We start from the raw sequence: 20,107 nt of genomic DNA, 5'->3' as shown, positions 1-20,107 counted from the left end.
AATGGAGGATTTAGAAGGATTTTTAAACATTTTGAGGTCAGGCCTAAATGGGTCAAATGATAAGGGACAATATCGGTGGCACCCAACTGTAGTTACTATTGTATGATATTGTTTCCAAATAGCCACTTTGTAATCTAGGCATGTACTGTATTCAACAAGGTTGAGTTGTTCATTGAAGTAAGTTTTGGATAAGAGTTTGCCTTTATATTAAAGGAGCATTCAGTGATTTGGAAAACCACCCAGTCCGCCCAGGCAACAAATTGTGCACATGCACGCTCTACAGTGGGGGGAAGTGCAACAGGCCAACAGCATGTGCACCAAGGCCCGCCCCCAGTCGATCATGATTGGAGGAAGGCCCCTCTCATCCTGATTGGATGAAGGCTTTGCCACCCGCCACCAAAACTGAAACTAGGGTTTTTTGACCCCAGGGGCTCACTGGGGACAGGGAGGAACTCCTTATATGGTCAGCACACTCTATAGTAGGGAGGATTATCCAGAAAAAAAGAAAAAATAAGTGATATTTGAATTAAGTAAAATCACTGAATATACCTTTAAGCTTTCTCACTTACAAATGCTTGCATATATGCTATTCAGTAGTAGTATGTAAATGCTTCATTTTAAATATTGATCACTGAAAGACAATTGTGTTGCCGACTAGTTTTGTTACTTTGGTATACTGAAATGACTTGGATCATTCCACTTTGTTAAATCTACAGTTCAGGTGAACACTTTTCAGGTATTAACTCAGGAGATGCAGCAGGATCCCAATTAGTAACTAGAAAAAGTGCCCCTCGGGGCACAGGTCTCCACCAGGGCAGGTCAGGTTGTGGCCTCCTGGTGGCGCTATAATAGGCCAATGTGAAAAGGGTGCCATTTCTTCATACGCCTTTGATGGCAATTGGATGATTTGAGGCATTTTGTTCCAAAAATGTGTTTTGCAAAAATCAACCTGTTGGTGGCGCTATAATAGGCCAATGTGAAAAGGGTGGGATATATTCCTCAGCCTAGTAAGAAAATGTGTGAAAGATTTCACGTAAATTGCATGCTGCGTTCATGATTTGAGGCTTTTGTTCAAAACGGGGCAATCTTGCAAACTGTGAAAGCCAATTATAGCCAATTAGGATGGAATATGAAATATCGGACAGATCCGACTTGAGCACATGACCATAGAGATACTGTGTAACGATTTGTGAGATTTTTGGACAGAATCTGGAGGAGTAATATCAAAAAATGTGTTTTACAAAAGTCGGCCTCCTGGTGGCGCTATAAAAGGCAGATGCGGAAAATGCAGGTCAAAGGTTTATCCTTGGCCTCTAGGGAGTGTGCATGGAACGTTTCACGCAGATCGGTGCAGTTTTAGGAAAAAATTGTGAAAAGCTGCCTCATGGTGGCGCTATAACAGGCCGTTCTGGAAAATGTGGGGCAGAGGTTCATCGTTGGCATCCAGGGAGTGTGTGTGCAAAGTTTGGCATCGACCAGGTTAACGGTGCCGGAGATTAGCTGTTCACAGACGGACGGAAGGACGGACACACACACGGAGTACGCACATGTCCGTGGAGACCTCCTCTACAACACCACACTGTGTAGAGGAGGTCTCCCCGGACATGTGCATATGTCACACTAGTCGATACATAGCAGGGATTTTTGTCCAGTGTCCACTTTAGTTGACTTTAGTCTGGAAATGGGATAGTTTTTGACCTTTCACCTCGCTGTATGGCGTGCCAATTTTAGTTTTACACCTCTGCTGCTTAGCGGACAGTGTGGTGTTGTAGAGGAGGTCTCCCCGGACATGTGCGTATGTCACACTAGTCGATACATAGCAGGGATTTTTGTCCAGTGTCCACTTTATAAAGTCCATGCACTCCAGTGAATGGACTTGGGCACTCCAGTGCATGGACTTGGGCATTTATCCATTTAGATAACTTTTTTACGTTATTTAATTACTTATTTTTACACACGAACGAATGCTTATCGTCTCCACCAGGCCGAAGGCATGGGGAGAGAGTATGTTTTGCATTCTGTCCGTTAGTGTGTGTCCGTCCGTCCATTACCAGCTAATCTCTGGTACCGTTGGCCCGATCCATGCCAAATTTTGCACACACACTCCCTGGATGCCAACAATGAACCTCTGCCGCGAATCTTCCTGAACGGCCTGTTATAGCGCCACCAGGAGGCCGACTTTTGTAAACCACATTTTTTGCTATTACTCCTCCAGATTTTGTCCGAAAATCCCGCAAATCGTTACACAGTATCTCTATAGTCATGTGCTCAAGACGGATCTGTCCGATATTTCATATTCCAACCTAATTGGCAAACATTGGCTTTCAAAGTTTGCAGGACTGGCCCGTTTTGAACAAAAAGCCTCAAATCATGAACGCAGCGTGCAATTTACGACATCTTTCTCGCACTTTCCTACTAGGCTAAGGAATATATCCCACCCTTTTTCACATTGGCCTGTTATAGCGCCACCAACAGGTGGATTTTTGCAAAACACATTTTTGGAACAAAATGCCTCAAATCACCCAATTGCAATCAAAGGCATAAGAACAAATGTCACCCTTTTCACATTGGCCTATTATAGCGCCACCAGGAGGGCATAATCTGACCTGTCCCGGTGGAGACCTGTGTCCCCCGAGGGGCACTTTTTCTAGTTCTACCCATGTGCTCAAGTGCAAAATGTGTAAAATGAAACTCAAGACCACCAGATGTACTACGGTTCTCAACGTTTTTGTCTGGGGAACACCGGAAATGCTTTGGCCATGTCTCACGACCCCCGCCCTGACCCCCCTCCCCACCCCCAATACAAACTGACTGCAAAAATAACCTTAAATAAAAATATAAATATATCATAAATGAATACTGAAACCAGATCTAATCATTAAGGAAAGTTTATGCATGCACTATGTGTACTATGTAAACTCTTCATTTCCATTTTCCAGCCATTCAGTCCCCCCAAAATGACTCAAGTAAATATTACTTCATTTTTTGTTTCGTACATACATTTTGTTTTTTCGAATTATTATGTCCAAAGAGTTAAAAAAAATCTAATGAGTAAAAACAAAGAATCCAGAAAATTCCATACATTTGACAATGCGACACATGAAGGTGTCCTTGTTCAACAGTTCATTGGAAGTGGCGGTGGTATAAGGAAATTAATATAATAAATATAAAATCAAAAAACATAACTTTAAATAAACAAGCAAATTCAATGATGCCATGTGTAATGATCAATTTCATTGAAATTACAATACCATCTTTTAAAAATCACCTTAATTATTTTGTTAATTCCACTCTCAACATACCCACCAAGATGTTTGCAGAAGCAGTTTGTTTACCGTACATGTATATATTTACGCTCTTTCTGCAGACAACAGCAGTTTAGGATGATTGGCTGCAGCTGGACCAAGAAGCGAGCAGGAAATATAATCGCTAACCCCTTCTCATCCCAATCCCCAGCCCGTCCATAAACTATACCATCCTAGCAGGAGGTGCTGCTGATCACATATTCAATGAAATACACACTACCAAAGCCACAACTGCTGCGACCATTCTGTTGTTTTGCTCCCGTTAGCTCCTGTGTACAATACAATACAATACCAATAGCAATATGAAATGTCTACTATCACCTTCTGTGTACGTACATAAGTATTACAAGCGCAATCATTATTCATTCACCATTATCCATTATTTATGCCCTTCACAAGATCTACATGTTATTTTTCATAGAACTTTCCTAAGCATATGTCTAATATATCGATGCAAATATGTATCATTCCTGTGCAAAAAGTTTGATTGATTTCATTAGATTCCCATGGGGGAAATTCATTACAAAACAGAGGGCTTAAATTAAAAACTGCAACAACACCATGCAAGCTAGAATGAGTCAGTGAACAGGTCTCTGGACACATCATAGGCCTCACTCTCTTCATCAGCCAAGTGTCCGACAGACCCGTCCAGATTGACTTCTCCACCTGGTGTGTTCTCATGGCCACCCGTCTTATTATTACAGACACTGTTGCCTATCTCTGTCTTTGATGGCGTTGTAGTCATCATGTCTATATAGTTTACTTGTGTATCCGTCTGTTGCCCTCTCAGCGTGTCCGCATCGTCACATAATCCCCCGTCATGCACAGTCTCGTCGCAGACACATGCGAGGTTTGGTCCCGTTTTCTCAGCCGGTCCTTTCTGGGCCATGACGACACTGTGCTTGGACCTCTGATCCAGCCTCCAAAAGCTGCTCTTGGAGTGCTTTGACTTGCGGCTGCGTTTCCTAGGATTGACACCGAACGGCAGGCTTTGTTCGGCACAGTTTGTTTGGCGCAGATGAGCTCTCAAACTGTTCAACCTACGAATGGTCGTAGCAGTTCGCAGTGGCGTGCACACGTGTGAACTGTAGGAATCCACTCTGTCGGGTTGAGAATTCAATAAACCCGACGCACGGTTCACATGTGTGGGAACAAATAACCCTGCATGAGCAGCTCTCTTCACTAGAGGAGTAGACTGGGAGGGTGGGATAAAGTCCAGACAGTGGAAATGATCACAATCCTCCATAGCCGTTTTGGCATCATTATTCTGACCCTGTGTGTCTGCTATGTAGGAACGGTCACGTTGCATTTCCTGCGTGGGCGCTAGCGAGTCCTCATCCAAGGCGGCCGTTTTGTTGTGACTTATCTGCGTGTACAAGATCGTTGGCTGCAGGAGATGAGCTTCTCCGATGTGCGAGTCTGCGTTTCTTTGAGTTCTGGGCGTCGGCGTGAGCGAGCTGTTGAAAAGGTCTGCCGAGCAGTCGTACGCACCGTCCTGATCACGTGAGCCGACCGGCGACAACTCTTCCTCGTCTCTACTGAAAGATGCGGACGGACTCTCCCCTTCCTTCAGAGACTCGTTCTTATTCCCACCGATATGTCTGTACGACGTCTTGGGCGAAGGATTCGGCACGAGGTCAACGCCATGGATTCTTCCGTCCACTGGATTGGTGATTTCCAGTAATGGGTGAGTGCCCGTCAACCGAGTGTTACTTTGACAAACCGAGGCAACGGCTTGCGAGTGTCCAGGTAATGGCGTGCCACGAGCGGCGACTCCCCGACAACGAGAAACCAAATTTGTCCGGTCGGTTTGACAGAATCCATCGTGTACGTCTCCGTCGTCCTCCTCGCATAAGAACAGCCCCAGACTCTCAGAGAAAATGTCCTCCCAGGTCCCTGAATCCGACAAAGCCGCGTTATTGGCTTGTTGTTCCTTCGCTTGCTGCTGCTGCTCTCCGTCATCAGAACCCTCCCTCGTCCCGAAGCCGAGTGGTACGGTCCTGCTGGTTGCGGGCTGGGAGGGACTGAGCCAAGCGTGCAGGGCGGGGGTGTTTTCATCTACCTCGCGGATAGAGGAAGAGGCCGGAGGAGAGGCTCTGCACGAGGATCTACTCCGATAGGCTGACGGGGAGGGTGATGACGACGGCACTCTTGCAGGATCCGTGTCTTGGTGTTTAGCCTGGTTGAGGCCTCTACGGCTGCAGGCTGCAGCGTGCAGCGCTCTGGGGTTGTAGTGTGTCTGGTGGTCTGGAGGAGGACGCTGACCTGAACCTGCCGGAGTACCGCAGCCTTCCTCCTGCTCCGCCGACGACGTGATCAGTCCCAGGGACTGTTGCCAGGGCGGGGTAGGGCTAAGGATGTGCTCATCGTTTAGTGATCTATAGGGGGGGAAATGAAATGATACAATGGTATAGCAAACTAGCAACAAAACAAAACAAGGATCTGCAAATTAAAAACAAAACAAAACATACAAAACAAATACATTCAAAATTTAAATTAGTTCAAATATAAAAACATGTACCTATATAAGTACTTAGTGGACCATGCGGTTCCAAAGGGCTCTATACTTCAATGGTCTATAAAGTTCAAAGGTCAATGTTTTCCCTCTACAGTACATCAAATATCTTTGACACACACACACACACACACACACACACACACACACACACACACACACACACACACACACACACACACACACACACACACACACACACACACACACACACACACACACACACGGGTTTTCAATTTTAAAGAGGACAATAAATGTACCTTCGCCTTGATATGGAAAGCAAACCCGAGGCAGGGAGTGTTGTGTTATTGAAGCTGCTGGATGGTGAATGCTGGCAGGGGACCGGCGGTAGAGCTGTTGCCGAGGGCCTGGAAGCTACGAATGGTCCGGTTGAGCCGAGAGGACTACGCTCTGTACTAGCCCTTTGAAGAAGAGCCTGGTAGTAACTGACCACAGTGTAGCCTCCCTGCCCTGTACCTCTGGGGACAATTATCTGGTTGGCAATGAACTGGGCAGTCTCTCTGGCGGCGGAGGAATCACGCAGGCTAGGCCTTCCAAACAATGGAGCGTTTTCTGCATCCGTTACCTACAGGGAGGGACAGATCATCCGTTACCTACAGATCAGATCCTGACATCAGCATGGGAAGAGATGATGCACACCTACTCTCACCTATGGTCATGAAGTGTGGGTCAGGATTAGGGTTGGGATTCGTTAGGATTTTAATGGTTCCGGATCCTTCCCGGATCCCTCTTAACGGTTCCGGTTCCTAACGGTTCCCTTAACGGATCCTAATATTATTTTTCCCCCTTTTTTTCTGACATAGATTATGCTTATATTATAACTAACCTAACCAAGTACATAATAAACACACATTCATTAATTCAATTATTGAAAATAATACAATATCATTGTTGCAATTTGTACTGTATATTAAATATAGCCTACAGTACACATTGCAATAATGATATTGTTGTGGTGACAAATGTTGTCTTTAATGTTCAGATTAATTTAATATGAAGGACCCCTTACCCTAATGGAAACAAGCCATAGTGCTTTCTTGGATTATAAAATCGTTTTAGCAGACCTTGTATTGAACTGTAGGCTACATTCCTGTGCTTTTTTTCTGCAAACTGTTCATAAAGTAATCAATCTATGGAGGTATGCACCTAAACGCTGGGCTCTCAACAGCCACACGATTAATTTAGAACCAAATCAAAAGCAGTTGAGTTGCTTATAAGTGCAGACAAATTGATTTGGCTCTATACTATAGTTAACGTGATTCATAAAATATCAGACAGAAAGACGTCGAGTCATTGGCGTTCTAAATTAACACCATTAACAACAGTTGTACAATACGCCGCGGCCTAATGAAAAGCTCTGTAGACGACAGTAGTTTTTATTTTCTATTACGTTACTAGCCTGGGGAAAGTGAACGAGCCTTGCATCATCCTCGTCCCCCGCCGGCTAGCTGTGGTGGAGTTGCGGGGAGAGCGGGCACGGCTTTCCGCATGGCTCACAAACGCGATGTGCCTAGATTATTCTCGTGAGTTGTGGACTCGTGTAGGCATATTGATTTTGAGATGTTTCCTCAATGTGGACGTGGTGCAAAACTGCAACTGGTACAAGTTGCAACAACCTTTGCAGCCAGGGAACTATAGCATCGCATTTATTGCACTTGCGTGCTCAGCCTCGCTGAATGCACAGAATAGTGGGCGTATCCTCCCCGACCCCACTAACTCACTCATGTAGGTTGGGTGACGTCACCCCAGTAACTTGGCTCTGCTTGCATGCATGCACAGACACAGCGGAGCTAAATGACGACTGATGAGATCCGTTTGGGGAACCGTTAATAAAAAAACGATGGAACCGGCTCCGGATCCGCAATGTCGGAACCGGGTCTGAAATGGACCCGGTTCCGAATCCCAACCCTAGTCAGGATGACGGAAAGAATAAGGTCGCGGATACAAGTTTTCTTCGACGGGTGGCTGGATCTCCCTTAGAGATTTTACTACACAGTAAAATCCCCTGCGTTAATCTCAGGGTATACAAATGGAAGCAAATGGACCCTAGGGTCCACTGCTGGATGGTTCACTCTAAGAGTTACAGGACTGTAAGGGTTTATTTTGGTTCCCAACTATTAATAATCCCCTGGAACCCCAGCATCAAAGTTGAGAACCGCTGCTATAGCTCAGTGGTTCCCAAACCGGGGGTCAGGAGGAGTCGGCACCCAGGGGGTCCCCAAATTATTTTGGTGGGTAGCCAAAATAATGATTAGCTTAATGCTTCTGAAAAGCAAGTGTGTTGATTTCGTCAAAAAGACGAAAAATGTTCGTCGACTACCTTTTTTCACTGATGAAAACTAAATGGAAACTAAATGAAAACTAAGCTACGATGACTAAAACTAAATATATTGACAATTTCGTCAACAGATAAAAACTAGACAAAAATGTTAGGAAGTGACTAGTGGACAAGAGATCCAGTATAAGTTATTTTACACTTGGTTACATGCTGAAAATAGCCGATCTACAACCTCACAACGTGCCGCGCTGCGACGCATTGTGAGCTTGTAGATCGGCTAGTGTAAAAACTAGGGTAAAAACAGCCATTACGACGGCATTTTAGTCGACCAGATCAACTGTAGATTTAGTCGACTAAAATCTTATGATATTTACTCGACTAAAACTAGACTAACACTAAAACATTCCAGGTGCCTAAAATGTGACTAAAACTAAATGAAAAACTATTTAAGAGACTATGACTAAAACTAAAATCTAATTTTGCTGCCAAAAACAACAGTGCTGAAAAGTTTGGGAACCCTTGGTATGATCAGTGTATCAGAGCATATGCACTGTAGAATGCACCATAGTCCCATCAAGTCACCAGGATACCATTCGTCGTACCTTTATTCCAAAGATGAAATGTCTGCCGATGAAACAGTCCTCGACAGCCTTGAACAACAGAGCAGATCTGACTGGTGATTCAAGTTCAACCGACTTGTCCGAGTCTTCAACCAAACTATACATGAAGAGAAATGGAGACAAACGGGAAACATTTTCACATTCAAACATGGGGCTAAATATGTATTTTTTATATTTTTTAGCGATTTTTTTTTTTTTATTATTTACTATAGTCCTACTAGACCCCAAGAAATTATATTTGACCACAAAAGATCACAGGATCTACTGAAAGTGTGAAACTGACATATTGAGCCTATGACAGTGTGGTTTCCCCCCAGTAGGCTACCTTCACATTCAGTAGATCCTGTGATTTTTTAATCCAAAATGAGTTAATAGCACAGGCAGACTTTTCACATAATAGAACTAGAGCATGCCTGAAATAAATGTCAGAGCTGAAATTGACATAAAATATGACGTAAATATGAAATAAATGCTTAAACATATAGCTAGGTGTAATGTTAGAGTCCACAGAAGTGAACCTTTCAAGCCTGTTTTCTCAACTCGCATAATTCTATAAGCCATATCTCCAAAACTGGTGGGTCAAACTGAACAACCAATGTCAATTTGAAGCTATGATTCCCTGCTTTCATATGACATGAAAAACCAAAAATGGAAAGAAAAATAAATCCAATGACTTAGTTTAGGTCACATACGGTACAAGAAATAGGGGCGATCCGAGCACTCAAAAACGTTTTTTTAAAAAGGGGGGGAAAAAGAGAGAAGAGGGTGGATATAAAATCAGGGTACTTTAGTCAAGTTTAATGCATTTTAAACCTTAATAAAGTACCCTGATTCTGTGTTGCCTTTTCTTTTTTTTTTTTGTTTGTTTCAGACACCAGTTCAAACTTCTCTCACACATCCATTGCTACGTATGTTCCAGTTCCCATTCAGTCTCTTACCTCTGCAGACCACTGGCATGAATGCCAAAGAGTGCATTCAGACAGCCTCCAAACACTGTCATTCCCAATATGCACCTGTCCCGAGCCACCGTCATTGACAGACGATACCTGTAGTCAACCTGCTGCCTCAGACAGCTGGAGCCACACCTGGAACATATGCATCTAGAGATTATAGAAAGAGAGAGATCATATCAGATAATCATATTAGTGATGCGCCGAATATTCGGCCGCAGAAAATATCCGGCAGAAAATGGCTAAAAATGCATTTTCGGCCTATTCGGTTTCGGCCCGAATAGGCAGAAATTATATCACCGAATAGTGTATGCAATAGTGTATGCATTCAAAAGAGCTGAATAAATGTTTTATGGACCCATAATAGTGATTATTATTTAAGTTAGTTTTGACATAACCATTTATTTTGCCATAAAACAGGTAGCTTTAAGGTATGGCCATGATAGCAATGGTAGTAAAAAAAGATATATAATATCAATCATATTTGGATATTCGGTATTCAGTTTTCGGCCAACTGTTTCCTATATTCGGTTTCGGCCAAGAATTCCCCTTTCAGTGCATCCCTAAATCATTATATGTATTGCGCATAGGCAGTCAGATAAAGACACGATAGATAGATAGATAGATAGATAGATAGATAGATAGATAGATAGATAGATAGATAGATAAGGGACTGTGAGTACCCATTCTGCAAACTGTTAATTAATAAATACATCAATCGATCAATGGGTTCAAGGTTGTACTTTGTTGCATCTTGTGTACAAGACAGGTACAGTACATTTTTTATTTTGGCTTCCTTACAGCACTGGTTCCCAAAGTGGGGTCCGGGAACCCCCAGGGGTCCTTGAGGGAGTTCCAGGGGGTCCCCAGCTAAATGATAGTTAAGAACCAAATGGACCCTTATGGGTCTGTAACTCTGAGAGTGTACAAATGGAACCAAACAGGTCCGTTTCCTTCCATTTGTACACTCAGAGTTAAATTAACATTGTTTTTACAATATAAATTGGGGTCTCAGAGATAGAAATGCCATTACATGGGGGTCTGTAGCCTAATGCATATCAAACTGGGGGTTCCGTGAAATTAAACAGGTTGAGAATCATTGCTAGAAAATATCTTCTCTTATGGGGGGTCCCTGGCATGTCTTTTCAAATGGGGGGTTCCACGGGTTAATTCGTGTCAATTTGGGGGTCCTTGGCATGAAAAGGTTTGGGAATGCAGCAGCATAGATAGGCAGCATAACATTAAAAAACAACAAAACCACAGCAAACACTGTAGCAAACAAGAATAGAGTGCAAGAAAGAGCAATCAAAGTGTAATACAATAATAGTAACATAATACATGTGCATGTTGTTTTCCCTGTAGTAGCAAAGTTAGGTAAACTTTATGTGAACAGCTTCACAGTAGGTTATGTTTAGTATATACACAACACAATTTAGTGTAAGAAGGTGCAATTGGGGCTATGTTCCATTCCATCTATACAGATTGATTGATTGATTGATTGAAATATGTATTAACAGTTTGCAGAATTACAGTACATTTCAAGCACAAACTCAATACAAAGACTGTTAACTGTGAGTGGACGACCCAATAAAGCATTACACTTGCTTACAAGAGGGTCCACCTTGTTCAATTCATCAACACATTTAGCCAAAAAGAACAGAACAGGAATTCATCATAAAGGAGGTAAAAGGGGGAAAAGAAACATATACAGAGGGGGAAAAGCGGTGGGTGGTGGGTTCATATTTTACGGGGGCCAGTTTCGATATATTTTCCATATACCGTATAGGGCTATACAGTAAAATGAGCAAATTGGGTGCTTTATTATTTGTTACCTTGCCGAATCGTGCCGTACGTCTATCCTGGAGAAGCACTGTCTGCAGCAGGGATAGAACACACAGCCGCCCTGGTTCTTCTGAACAGACAACACCACACACTCCACCAGAGCCCGTCTGGCGGGCATGAAGATGTTTAATAAAGGACATTTATACGACTAGTACAAATATGTACCCGTCTGTCTGTCCTCCTCCGCTGCCGCCAAGAAGCCAACAGCTACAGCAGCACACCAACAACATGCAAGGCGATTCAACAACACGCCGACCTCAAGGTAGAACTATTATTTATGTATGGGGAAAGGAAGGAAGTCCGCATACTGTTGTTGGTTCTACAGCTCCCAAAGAGTCATTTATTTGAAGTAAGTCAAGAGGACAACGTTTCGACCCACAGCATGTCTTCGTCAGGTACTATTATTTATGATCATGAACTACGGTAACTTCACTTCACCCAAACTAATGCAAAGAGGTTAATAATAATGACTAGAATCAATCAAATCAACCGCCGTATATTATCCGGTGCTCCCCGGAAGGCAGTTCGATGGGATGTAAGTGCCAAGTGGTCCTCATGCGTGCCCGTTCCTACTTTCTATAGTTCCTACTACCGGCCGGGTATGAAAATCAAGACATATTAGAATGCCATTGATTGACATAAAGTGAAAATATAGGCATGATAAAGGAATACAACAGAGTGACAGTCACAGAATAAAACACATGGATTATATTATAGCACCAAGCAGTGCAAGCACCAAAACAGAAAATACAAATATGGAAAGGACATTGAAAGAAAGAAGTTCCTTTACAGTGCCAATGATTTCACAGTGAGTGAGTGGGGTAAGGGGAGTTTATTTACAAGTCGGATAACTGGCGAGTTCTCCGGATACCCCGGGTTAATCTCTCAAGAACAGATTCTGTGAGCAGTGGGTGCTGTTTTTCTTTTCTTTGCTGATGGGTTCCCAGATTGGCCCTGGGTCGACCTGGCTCATCCTGCTGAAATCAGTCCTTGGTTAGCCTGGGCAGCAAAGCACTTTGGTCAATCTCGATTGTTTTAAATGTGCTATATAAATAAACCTTGATTTGATTACTTCGAGCACAGCAGTGTTTGGAGGATGGCTTCAGTGTGGGCATACCAAGCAGATCTTCTAAACGTTGGCATCACAATGTCCAATACCTCCTAGGTGGTCAAGGTGGTCCCCCCAGCTAAATAATGGAGTTGGTAATCAAATGGACCCTTAGATCTCACTGGGTCCATTTGGTTTCATTTTACGCTCTCAAGACATCTGCATTACTTAATTTACAAGAAGTCTACACAATTAGAACATGTAGAAGAATTGTTATTTTGATGAACGTTTGCCTGTTATCTCCTAAATACAGCGTGGACAAAAACAAAACAAATCTTTAGTTTTGGGTCTGAGGCTAAACCTCATCAAATGGTGGTCCGTGGCTCAAATGGGTCTGAGAGGCTAAATGTCATCAAATGGTGGTCCGTGGCTCAAATGGGTCTGAGAGGCTAAAATGTCATCAAATGGTGGTCCGTGGCTCAAATGGGTCTGAGAGGCTAAATGTTATCAAATGGTGGTCCGTGGCTCAAATGCTGCAGACTTGGCAAGCACCCAGTAAAATGTCTTGAAATTTTGTTTCTAGTAACATTGTTTTTGAAACATTCGATGTTACTTCACATGCATTATTTCCTCTAGTATTAAATCGCCACCTGGTGGTCAAAAACAGAACGTCAGGACATGGTGAATAAAATAAATACATTTTTCAGATATAATTGCAAGCTGCAGTCAACCTACTCTACAGTACTCAATGCCCTAACGGCCTAAAAACAAAGAAATTAGTCCAAGATTATGTCGAATTTATTTACAAAAGCGAAAACAAAGTTTGATAAAAAAAAACACTCAAGGGTCTCCAAATCACCAATAGGACAAAAACTACAACTAAGAAAAAGAGGATACAATAAAATAAAAAAGCAGCTTAGTTATTATTCATACAACTTTAGATTTGAAATTGTACACCAAAAATGCACCAGAAAAGTGAATGAGTCCTAAAATCCTCTGATTAACCATATGAACACTTGTATTCCTTTTCTGTTGCAATTGGGTTAAAAAAAATAGATCTACCGAGCTCACGTATCACGTTGTGACTAGTATATGAGCCTTGGCCATTTCTGATAAGAGTTGGTGTGATAGTGACAACAAGAATGCATTGTTTGTATATAATTGGATGAAGACTAATTGAGCAGGGCTCAATCTCAGGGAAACTTTGTAAGGTGACAAGTTATCAGAAGAATCCTACATTAAAAATCTCATCCAGATTTCTTTCTGTTTCTTAGGGCTTTATCATGACCCCTTCCGATTTGTCAAGTATGTCGACCAATAGAGAGCTGATCACCGCCCTTGGCAAACAATACCCCCCTGGGACAACATTCACAATTTTTCAATTGAAAACATAACTTGCAGCTGGAGGAAATTGATTATTGGTTTTTAAGCATTTCCTTTTTTTTTATTAATAATGTCAAACACATTTCACAAAATATTTAAGCTTGACCATATTTAGTGAACAAGAGTGATACTACTGTAGGTTGTCCGGCTGCTGAAGGTGGCTAGACAAAAAAAAATCTATAAAATGAAATAATGACAAATATCCAGGACATTGGTAGCAAGTAGGGGTGTAACGATATCGAACTGCGTCGAAAAAACTATTTTAATTTCAAGAAGCGAAATGTAAACAGCAACATATCGTATCATTTGACTTTGTATCGCTTTGCAAATAATCGGTATCGAATCGTTTTGCAATGCAAATCATCGTTTGTATCGATACTAAGGACTTGTGCATTGTATTTAGCAATTTTAAGAAAAATAGAATATCGCTGTACTTGGTGTATCGATAAGTGTGTATTCTCTGTGTTCATGTCAAGGTACAGGTTTGTCCATGTGTTCAAATATAATGTCTATGTATTTGCCAGAGAATCACTGATTATTTATATATCCATATTCATACATTTTCCCATAAACCTGCACTATTCACCATCACACAGATTTTTTTTTTTACACTATAGATTTTAAATCATTGAATCGCATCGCCACAAATTAACCAATATCATCGATGTATCGCATCGTCAACCATGTATCATGATACGTATCGCATCGCTGTTAAAATGTATCCTTACACCCCTAAGTAGCAAGTGATAGTCTTTCTTCAAAGAAGTAAAACACAATAATAAAAAAACATACCTAATGCGCTACTTGTTTCTCTATTCAATGTTATATGCAGAACTTTCTGGTTCGACATGGGGAATGTCACCGTCATATACTGGATCGTCAAGGACGACAATATGATTGGACAGAGAGTCCAGGACAGGCATGGGGGCTTCGAGGGAAACGGTGGTGTCCTGCTCTCCCACATCGTGGCCCACCGAGCTTCCCACAGACTGTTCGGAAGGATCCGCAACACCCAACGTACCGCCCGCGGACGACGGCGAACAGCGCAGCTCGGACGGCTTCTGTCGCTCCTCGGCGTCGTCCTCTACGAGGATTGGTTCCACTGGGTCACTGTGCCGGTCAGCAACCGAGGAGCTTTGCTTCAATGCTTCGTCGGTTCCCTCAAAAGTGACCTGTTCATCGGTTCCCTCAAAAGTGATCTCGTCGGTTCCCTCAAAAGTGACCTCGTCGTTTCCCTCAAAAGTGACCTCATCGGTTCCCTCAAAAGTGACCTGCTCGTTGCCCTCAAAAGTGACCTCCTCGTATGGAAGATCACCACCTCCAGCTTCAACGTGTGCCGTGTCCATCGCCTTTGGTTGTGCAGCAGACGCGACCATGAACAACACCTTTGTCGTTGGCTCCACCAACGCGGGGTGCCTAGATGAAAAGGACAATTTACTAGTTAGAACATTTTCAGTGTACATTTCTTATAATGTATGTATTTTAAGTATAAAACAGGGAGTAACCCCTGAAAAAATAACCAGCTCAGTGGCCTTGCAGTTAGTCAGTCCTGAGATTTGGAGGTTGGGGTTCGATTCCCCCAGCCAGGTAATACCAAAGAGTATAAAAAAAGGGACCCAACGCCTCCCTGCGACATACTAGCGTCATGTCCAGGGGATGTACATCAATGCACCAGACAACAAAGCACTGCCATTCTGACTCGCTCAATACTAACCCTGTCCCTGTCTGGTTGACACTTGTAACTGTTTTTAAGTTGTTGTACGGCGACCGTGAGTGCCCTGAAAGGCGCCTTATAAATAAAATGTATTATCATTAATGGGTGTAGGTAAACATGCTTAATCCCCTCAAAGGTAATCACACTTTAACCCATTTAGACCTGGGAACGATTCTACAAATGTCTTCTAAATCCTGATAGTTTTCTGAAAAACCCATGTTTCTATGTCAGTGGTTCTCACACTATTTAATGTCAAGGACCCCTAGAATTATTTTGGAGCTAAAAACGAAACGATTTGAGCTAAAAAACGAACGCTTTGAAAGAATATATTCAAACATTGCGTTTGTTGTCATGATTTGTCACAACTCGAGTTGGCTTTGTACGAGGCTTAAAGGTCTTTAAATAAATACTTTTTATAATGTCTATGAGGAAAATGAACGAAGAATCATTTCCTGGGCCCTGGTAGGGGGCGGGACTGCGACGCTCTATGGGCCACAGGGCTCGGCAAGACTTATAAACCCCTAAGAATAAACATCCATGCATCAAACATGAAAGTACACAAGTACGAGAGACAGCGGGCATCGCCAAAGGCCAAAACTATATCACAAAGTGTGCATTTTCAGTAACTGTGCTGGATCAGATATTCTATATCCCTTTTGTCCATTCAGGCTGATATTTTAACCCATTTTCTGAGAATCCGAGATACATTTGGCAAATGCATGATCTTTTCGCCAGTACATCCCATGGATGACTGGGAGTCCTCGCTCACCTTCCATCGTCACCTTTGACATCTGCAGGAGTATAAAACAAGAGAAACATTTTAAAGGGACTCTGCACAAAGACATACTGTACCATGCTTATTGGTGTTCAACTGCACAAAGTGTAATACCTTTCTCCTGAAGTACTCTGCATACGTGACTTGGTTTTTCAATTAAATGTTTAGTCATTGCATCACCATTGGTTACACTTGTAGTAAGGTCACAGTTAAGACAGACCAGGGTTGATCTGCAAAAGAGCAAAAAGCATAATTTTCATTCCGGTCGAGTTCCAAACAGATATGGTGCAACATAGTACATAATGTACATCTAGGTTATGTTACTTTGGCTGCAGTCGATATTTAACCCGTTTAGACCCGAGGACGATTCTACAAATGCCTTCTAAATCCTGACAGTTTTCTGAAAAAAACCTGTTTCTATGTCAGTCGTTCTCAAACATTTTCATGTCAAGGACCCCCAAAAATATATGTAGGCCTAATTGGCCGCCGACCCCCATCTGAAAATATGTTGTTCCAGTGACTACCCAGAAGCAAAGATTTGAGTTAAAAACACTCTCTCTGAAAGAATATATATTCAAAGATTTGTGCCACATTTTCATGATTTTTCAAAAATAGCAGACCTACAAGCTCGTAGCACGGCACTCGGTGCAGCGCTATGAGCTTGTAGATCTGCTATTTTTCAATAGCTAAAGTATAACATAATGATTAAAACACCAAAAGGGGTTCCCGCCCAGAAAATATGCTCACGAATCCTACGAAAAGTTTGACTTCACTTACTTGAACACAGTTCGAGATTTCCGGCGATCCGTTTTCCATTTTCTGTCTTTTTTGGTGATGCTACTATGAAATCTAACATGGGGGACAAAAACAGCAGTTAAAACACTTGGCAAATGGGGAAAAAAAGGGTGCTGGTAATTTAAATAAGGTCATGTTTACGTACCTTATCATATGATTCGCAAAGGACTCTTTGCAGCTTGTCCGATATTTGCATGCACCACAATTCACCATCACCGGATAATGAGAAAAGAAGTCACCGATCTGTGCATGACACTCGATGCATGTGTAAGCGCCACCCATGACTCTGCAGAGGGAAGGAAATGCAAAGGGAAAAAAAGGTATGAACACCTAAAAAAAAAATAGTATAACACCCAAGTAAATAGGGTTTAACCCATTTAGACCAGAGGTCAAAATACAAAAAATTGTCTTGTAAATCATGACAGTTTTCTGAAAAACCTATGTTTCTGTATCGGTGGTGCTCAAACAATTTAATGTGAAGGAACCCCAAACATATGTAATTGGCCGTGACCCCAATCTGAAAATATGTTATCTTTGAATATATAATCTAGTGAATGTTTTTAACTCGGGTCTAAATGGGTTAAGTGACTAAGTGTGCTGTACAGTGGACCAACCTGAGATTCTTCAGTACCAGGTTGGTCTTTGCTTTACGCTTTACGCTACTATCATTCTTGGCCTCCGTTGTCTTCTTGGACTTCATTTTTTCCACCATTTTTGCCAAGACAGCCACAGTAGACACAAGCTTTGGTGGGCTGCTCTCAACTTTGGCGGGCGGTTTTGCAACCTTTGTTTCTTGGTTGACATAATGGTCAGGAGGAGGAGGATTGGGTCCTCCGGGCTGTTTCCCTAAATAGGAGGCACGTATCGTCACCTAGAGAAAAGGAAAAGACAAGCCCAGAAATATTGAATTCCTTTTAGATTTTTGACAGTGTAACTTGAACGATGAAGATGCCATGCTTTGATACATGCTCATTCATAGTGTCTGCAGAGGAAATCTTGAAAAAACAAGGTGGCCGCACATCTGAGAAATACAGCAGATATACAATTGTGAAACATTCATAACATTCAGTGTCGGACCTTTGTTCCAGCGGGGAGGCCCTCCAGAGCTTTGGGCTTTCTGAAGGTCTTGTGGAATTGAGACTTGTGATCTACTCTCTCCTTGTAGGTGAGAAAATTCAGCCTACATTTTCCACATCGATGGATTCCCTTTCTCTGGAAACAAAATTAAAAAACTGTTAACAAACCGATTGGCTTCACTGAGGAGGAATACAATTATCGTTTCATATCGTTAGACAAAAATAAAAAAATACAATATATTTTTCTATGGGTATTTATACATTTAATTTGCTCCTTTGGGACAGGTGAAGAGAAGCAGGCATTACTGTCAGCCTTTTATTTATTACAGTAAGGTGTTCAGCAGACAACAAAATCAATCCAGCCGTAGCATTGGAGATAATAGGGAACACAAAAGTGAGCAACAACTCTTCCAATTATACCATTCACTGGTTTAAGGTGCCAGAGCCCAATATGATCTCCTAACATGGCAAAGTTCCAGGTGAGTCAGAACCCCAATTCTTTTTAAAAGGCACCTTTTTTCTTTTTATGAATTTCAGCCATTTACCTGATGTTTCATGTAGTGATTCATGTAAGTATGAGTAGTTCGGTGAATTTTAAGGCAGAAGGGACAGAGCAGATCCTTTGTGTTTTCATGCACTGTTCGGAAATGGTTCTCCACATCAGAGAAGAGAGAGGACCTAAAATCGCACACCTGTTGAGGATTAAGTAAAAACAAAGTGTTAAGTTGCAGTGAAGTGAGTGATGCGTTTATAATGCACGTCTACACAACACAACACAATCAGTCTGTTTTATTTGCACCGTACCATGCAACCGTAGGGCATTTCCCCCGGCTTGTGGGTGTCTTTCATGTGTTCCAGAAGCACTTGCTCCGACTCAAATGCCAGTTCACATATCTTGCAGTTTGCTGGGGGGGGGGGGGGAAACGATAGAAAGATTAATCTTCATTTATGATGGTGGGTTCCCGTCTTGTTAGAGAGAATAGATCAGTGGTCTTCAATGTTTTTCACGTCTAGGACCCCCGCCTAGCCCATTTACGCCCGAGGCCGATTCTAAAACCTCCAAATCCTGACCTAAGGTTTCTGAAACAGTGATTGTCATTTAATGCAATCAAATTTTCTGTTTGGATGTATGGGCTGTCAAGGCCACTCAGTAGGCATTCCTGCATAACTTCCGGGTATGATGATGTCACGCGCATAACCTCTATAACTCTGAGAGGACCCCCCCCCCCCCCACAATAATAGTGTGTTTTACTTGAAGATTCCACGGCTGTGTGGGCGCTCTCGATGTGACACTGCAGCTGGAAGGGCGTGGAGTACTGGCGGTAGCAGTGCTGGCACGTGGTGTGGCTCTCGAAGCTCTCGCTGTTCTGCTTCTCCCACTCCAGGTGGTGCTTCATGTGGTTCATGAATCTGCAAAACGCCACCGGGAAAAAAAAGGGTCATTTAACCACTTTTAAACCTTTTCTATGACAGTGGTTTTCAAAATATTTCATGTCAAGAACCACAAAAATTATATGTAATTGGCCTTCCGACCCCCACGTTTTTAACCCCCACGTTAAAAACGTTCACTCGATTTTAAAAAAATAGCAGAACTACAAGCTTGTAGCGTGGCACAGAGTGCCGCGCTACAAGCTTGTAGATCTGCTATTTTTCGATAGCTAAAGTATAACATAATGCTTAAAACACCAAAAGGGGTTCCCGCCAAAATGGGTCAACTCTTTGACACGCACACATGATCTCAGGAGGTTATCAGCCAAGCGAGCAAATAATCTTGTGTGATGTTTT

The 20,107-nt window shown here is 42.4% G+C and overlaps 2 protein-coding genes across 3 annotated transcripts in view; both read right to left on the bottom strand.

Annotated features, from left to right (window-relative positions):
* Positions 1 to 2,919: 2,919 nt before the first annotated feature.
* ddias (DNA damage-induced apoptosis suppressor) lies at positions 2,920 to 12,056 on the bottom strand. The gene is made up of 5 exons (XM_079497720.1): positions 11,522 to 12,056; positions 9,678 to 9,839; positions 8,722 to 8,836; positions 6,081 to 6,406; positions 2,920 to 5,683 (listed from the first exon to the last, which is right to left on the bottom strand). Exons 1-5 carry the CDS (start codon positions 11,647 to 11,649, stop codon positions 3,874 to 3,876), a joined length of 2,541 nt encoding a protein of 846 aa, XP_079353846.1. The 5' UTR covers positions 11,650 to 12,056; the 3' UTR covers positions 2,920 to 3,873.
* A 1,303-nt stretch (positions 12,057 to 13,359) lies between these two features.
* The window catches only part of znf280d (zinc finger protein 280D), a 30,240-nt gene continuing 23,492 nt past the window's right edge, over positions 13,360 to 20,107 (bottom strand). For both annotated transcript variants that reach the window (XM_079497718.1, XM_079497719.1), the window contains 10 exons: positions 19,575 to 19,732; positions 19,127 to 19,227; positions 18,868 to 19,014; positions 18,324 to 18,458; positions 17,861 to 18,117; positions 17,392 to 17,532; positions 17,229 to 17,300; positions 16,566 to 16,681; positions 16,446 to 16,467; positions 13,360 to 15,378 (listed from right to left, as the gene is read on the bottom strand). In XM_079497718.1, the coding sequence (XP_079353844.1) occupies positions 14,775 to 15,378; positions 16,446 to 16,467; positions 16,566 to 16,681; positions 17,229 to 17,300; positions 17,392 to 17,532; positions 17,861 to 18,117; positions 18,324 to 18,458; positions 18,868 to 19,014; positions 19,127 to 19,227; positions 19,575 to 19,732 (1,753 nt within the window). In that variant the 3' untranslated portion in view covers positions 13,360 to 14,774. The remainder of the gene's footprint in view (positions 15,379 to 16,445; positions 16,468 to 16,565; positions 16,682 to 17,228; positions 17,301 to 17,391; positions 17,533 to 17,860; positions 18,118 to 18,323; positions 18,459 to 18,867; positions 19,015 to 19,126; positions 19,228 to 19,574; positions 19,733 to 20,107) is intronic.

The sequence above is a fragment of the Electrona antarctica genome, assembly GCF_951216825.1.
Source record: "Electrona antarctica genome assembly, chromosome: 3".
Lineage (NCBI taxonomy): Eukaryota > Metazoa > Chordata > Actinopteri > Myctophiformes > Myctophidae > Electrona > Electrona antarctica.
The sequence above is the reverse complement of the archived record's forward strand: the minus strand, read 5'-3'. Positions and strand labels throughout refer to the sequence as shown.

What these genes read in the sequence shown, in the direction of transcription:
- ddias (XM_079497720.1), bottom strand. Translation starts at nt 11,649, where the DNA reads ATGCCCGCCAGACGGGCTCTGGTGGAGTGTGTGGTGTTGTCTGTTCAG. An exon ending in CATGCCAGTGGTCTGCAGAG is followed by an intron (nt 8,837 to 9,677) that starts GTAAGAGACTGA and finishes CTTCATGTATAG; the next exon opens with TTTGGTTGAAGACTCGGACA. An exon ending in ATTTCATCTTTGGAATAAAG is followed by an intron (nt 6,407 to 8,721) that starts GTACGACGAATG and finishes CCCTCCCTGTAG; the next exon opens with GTAACGGATGCAGAAAACGC.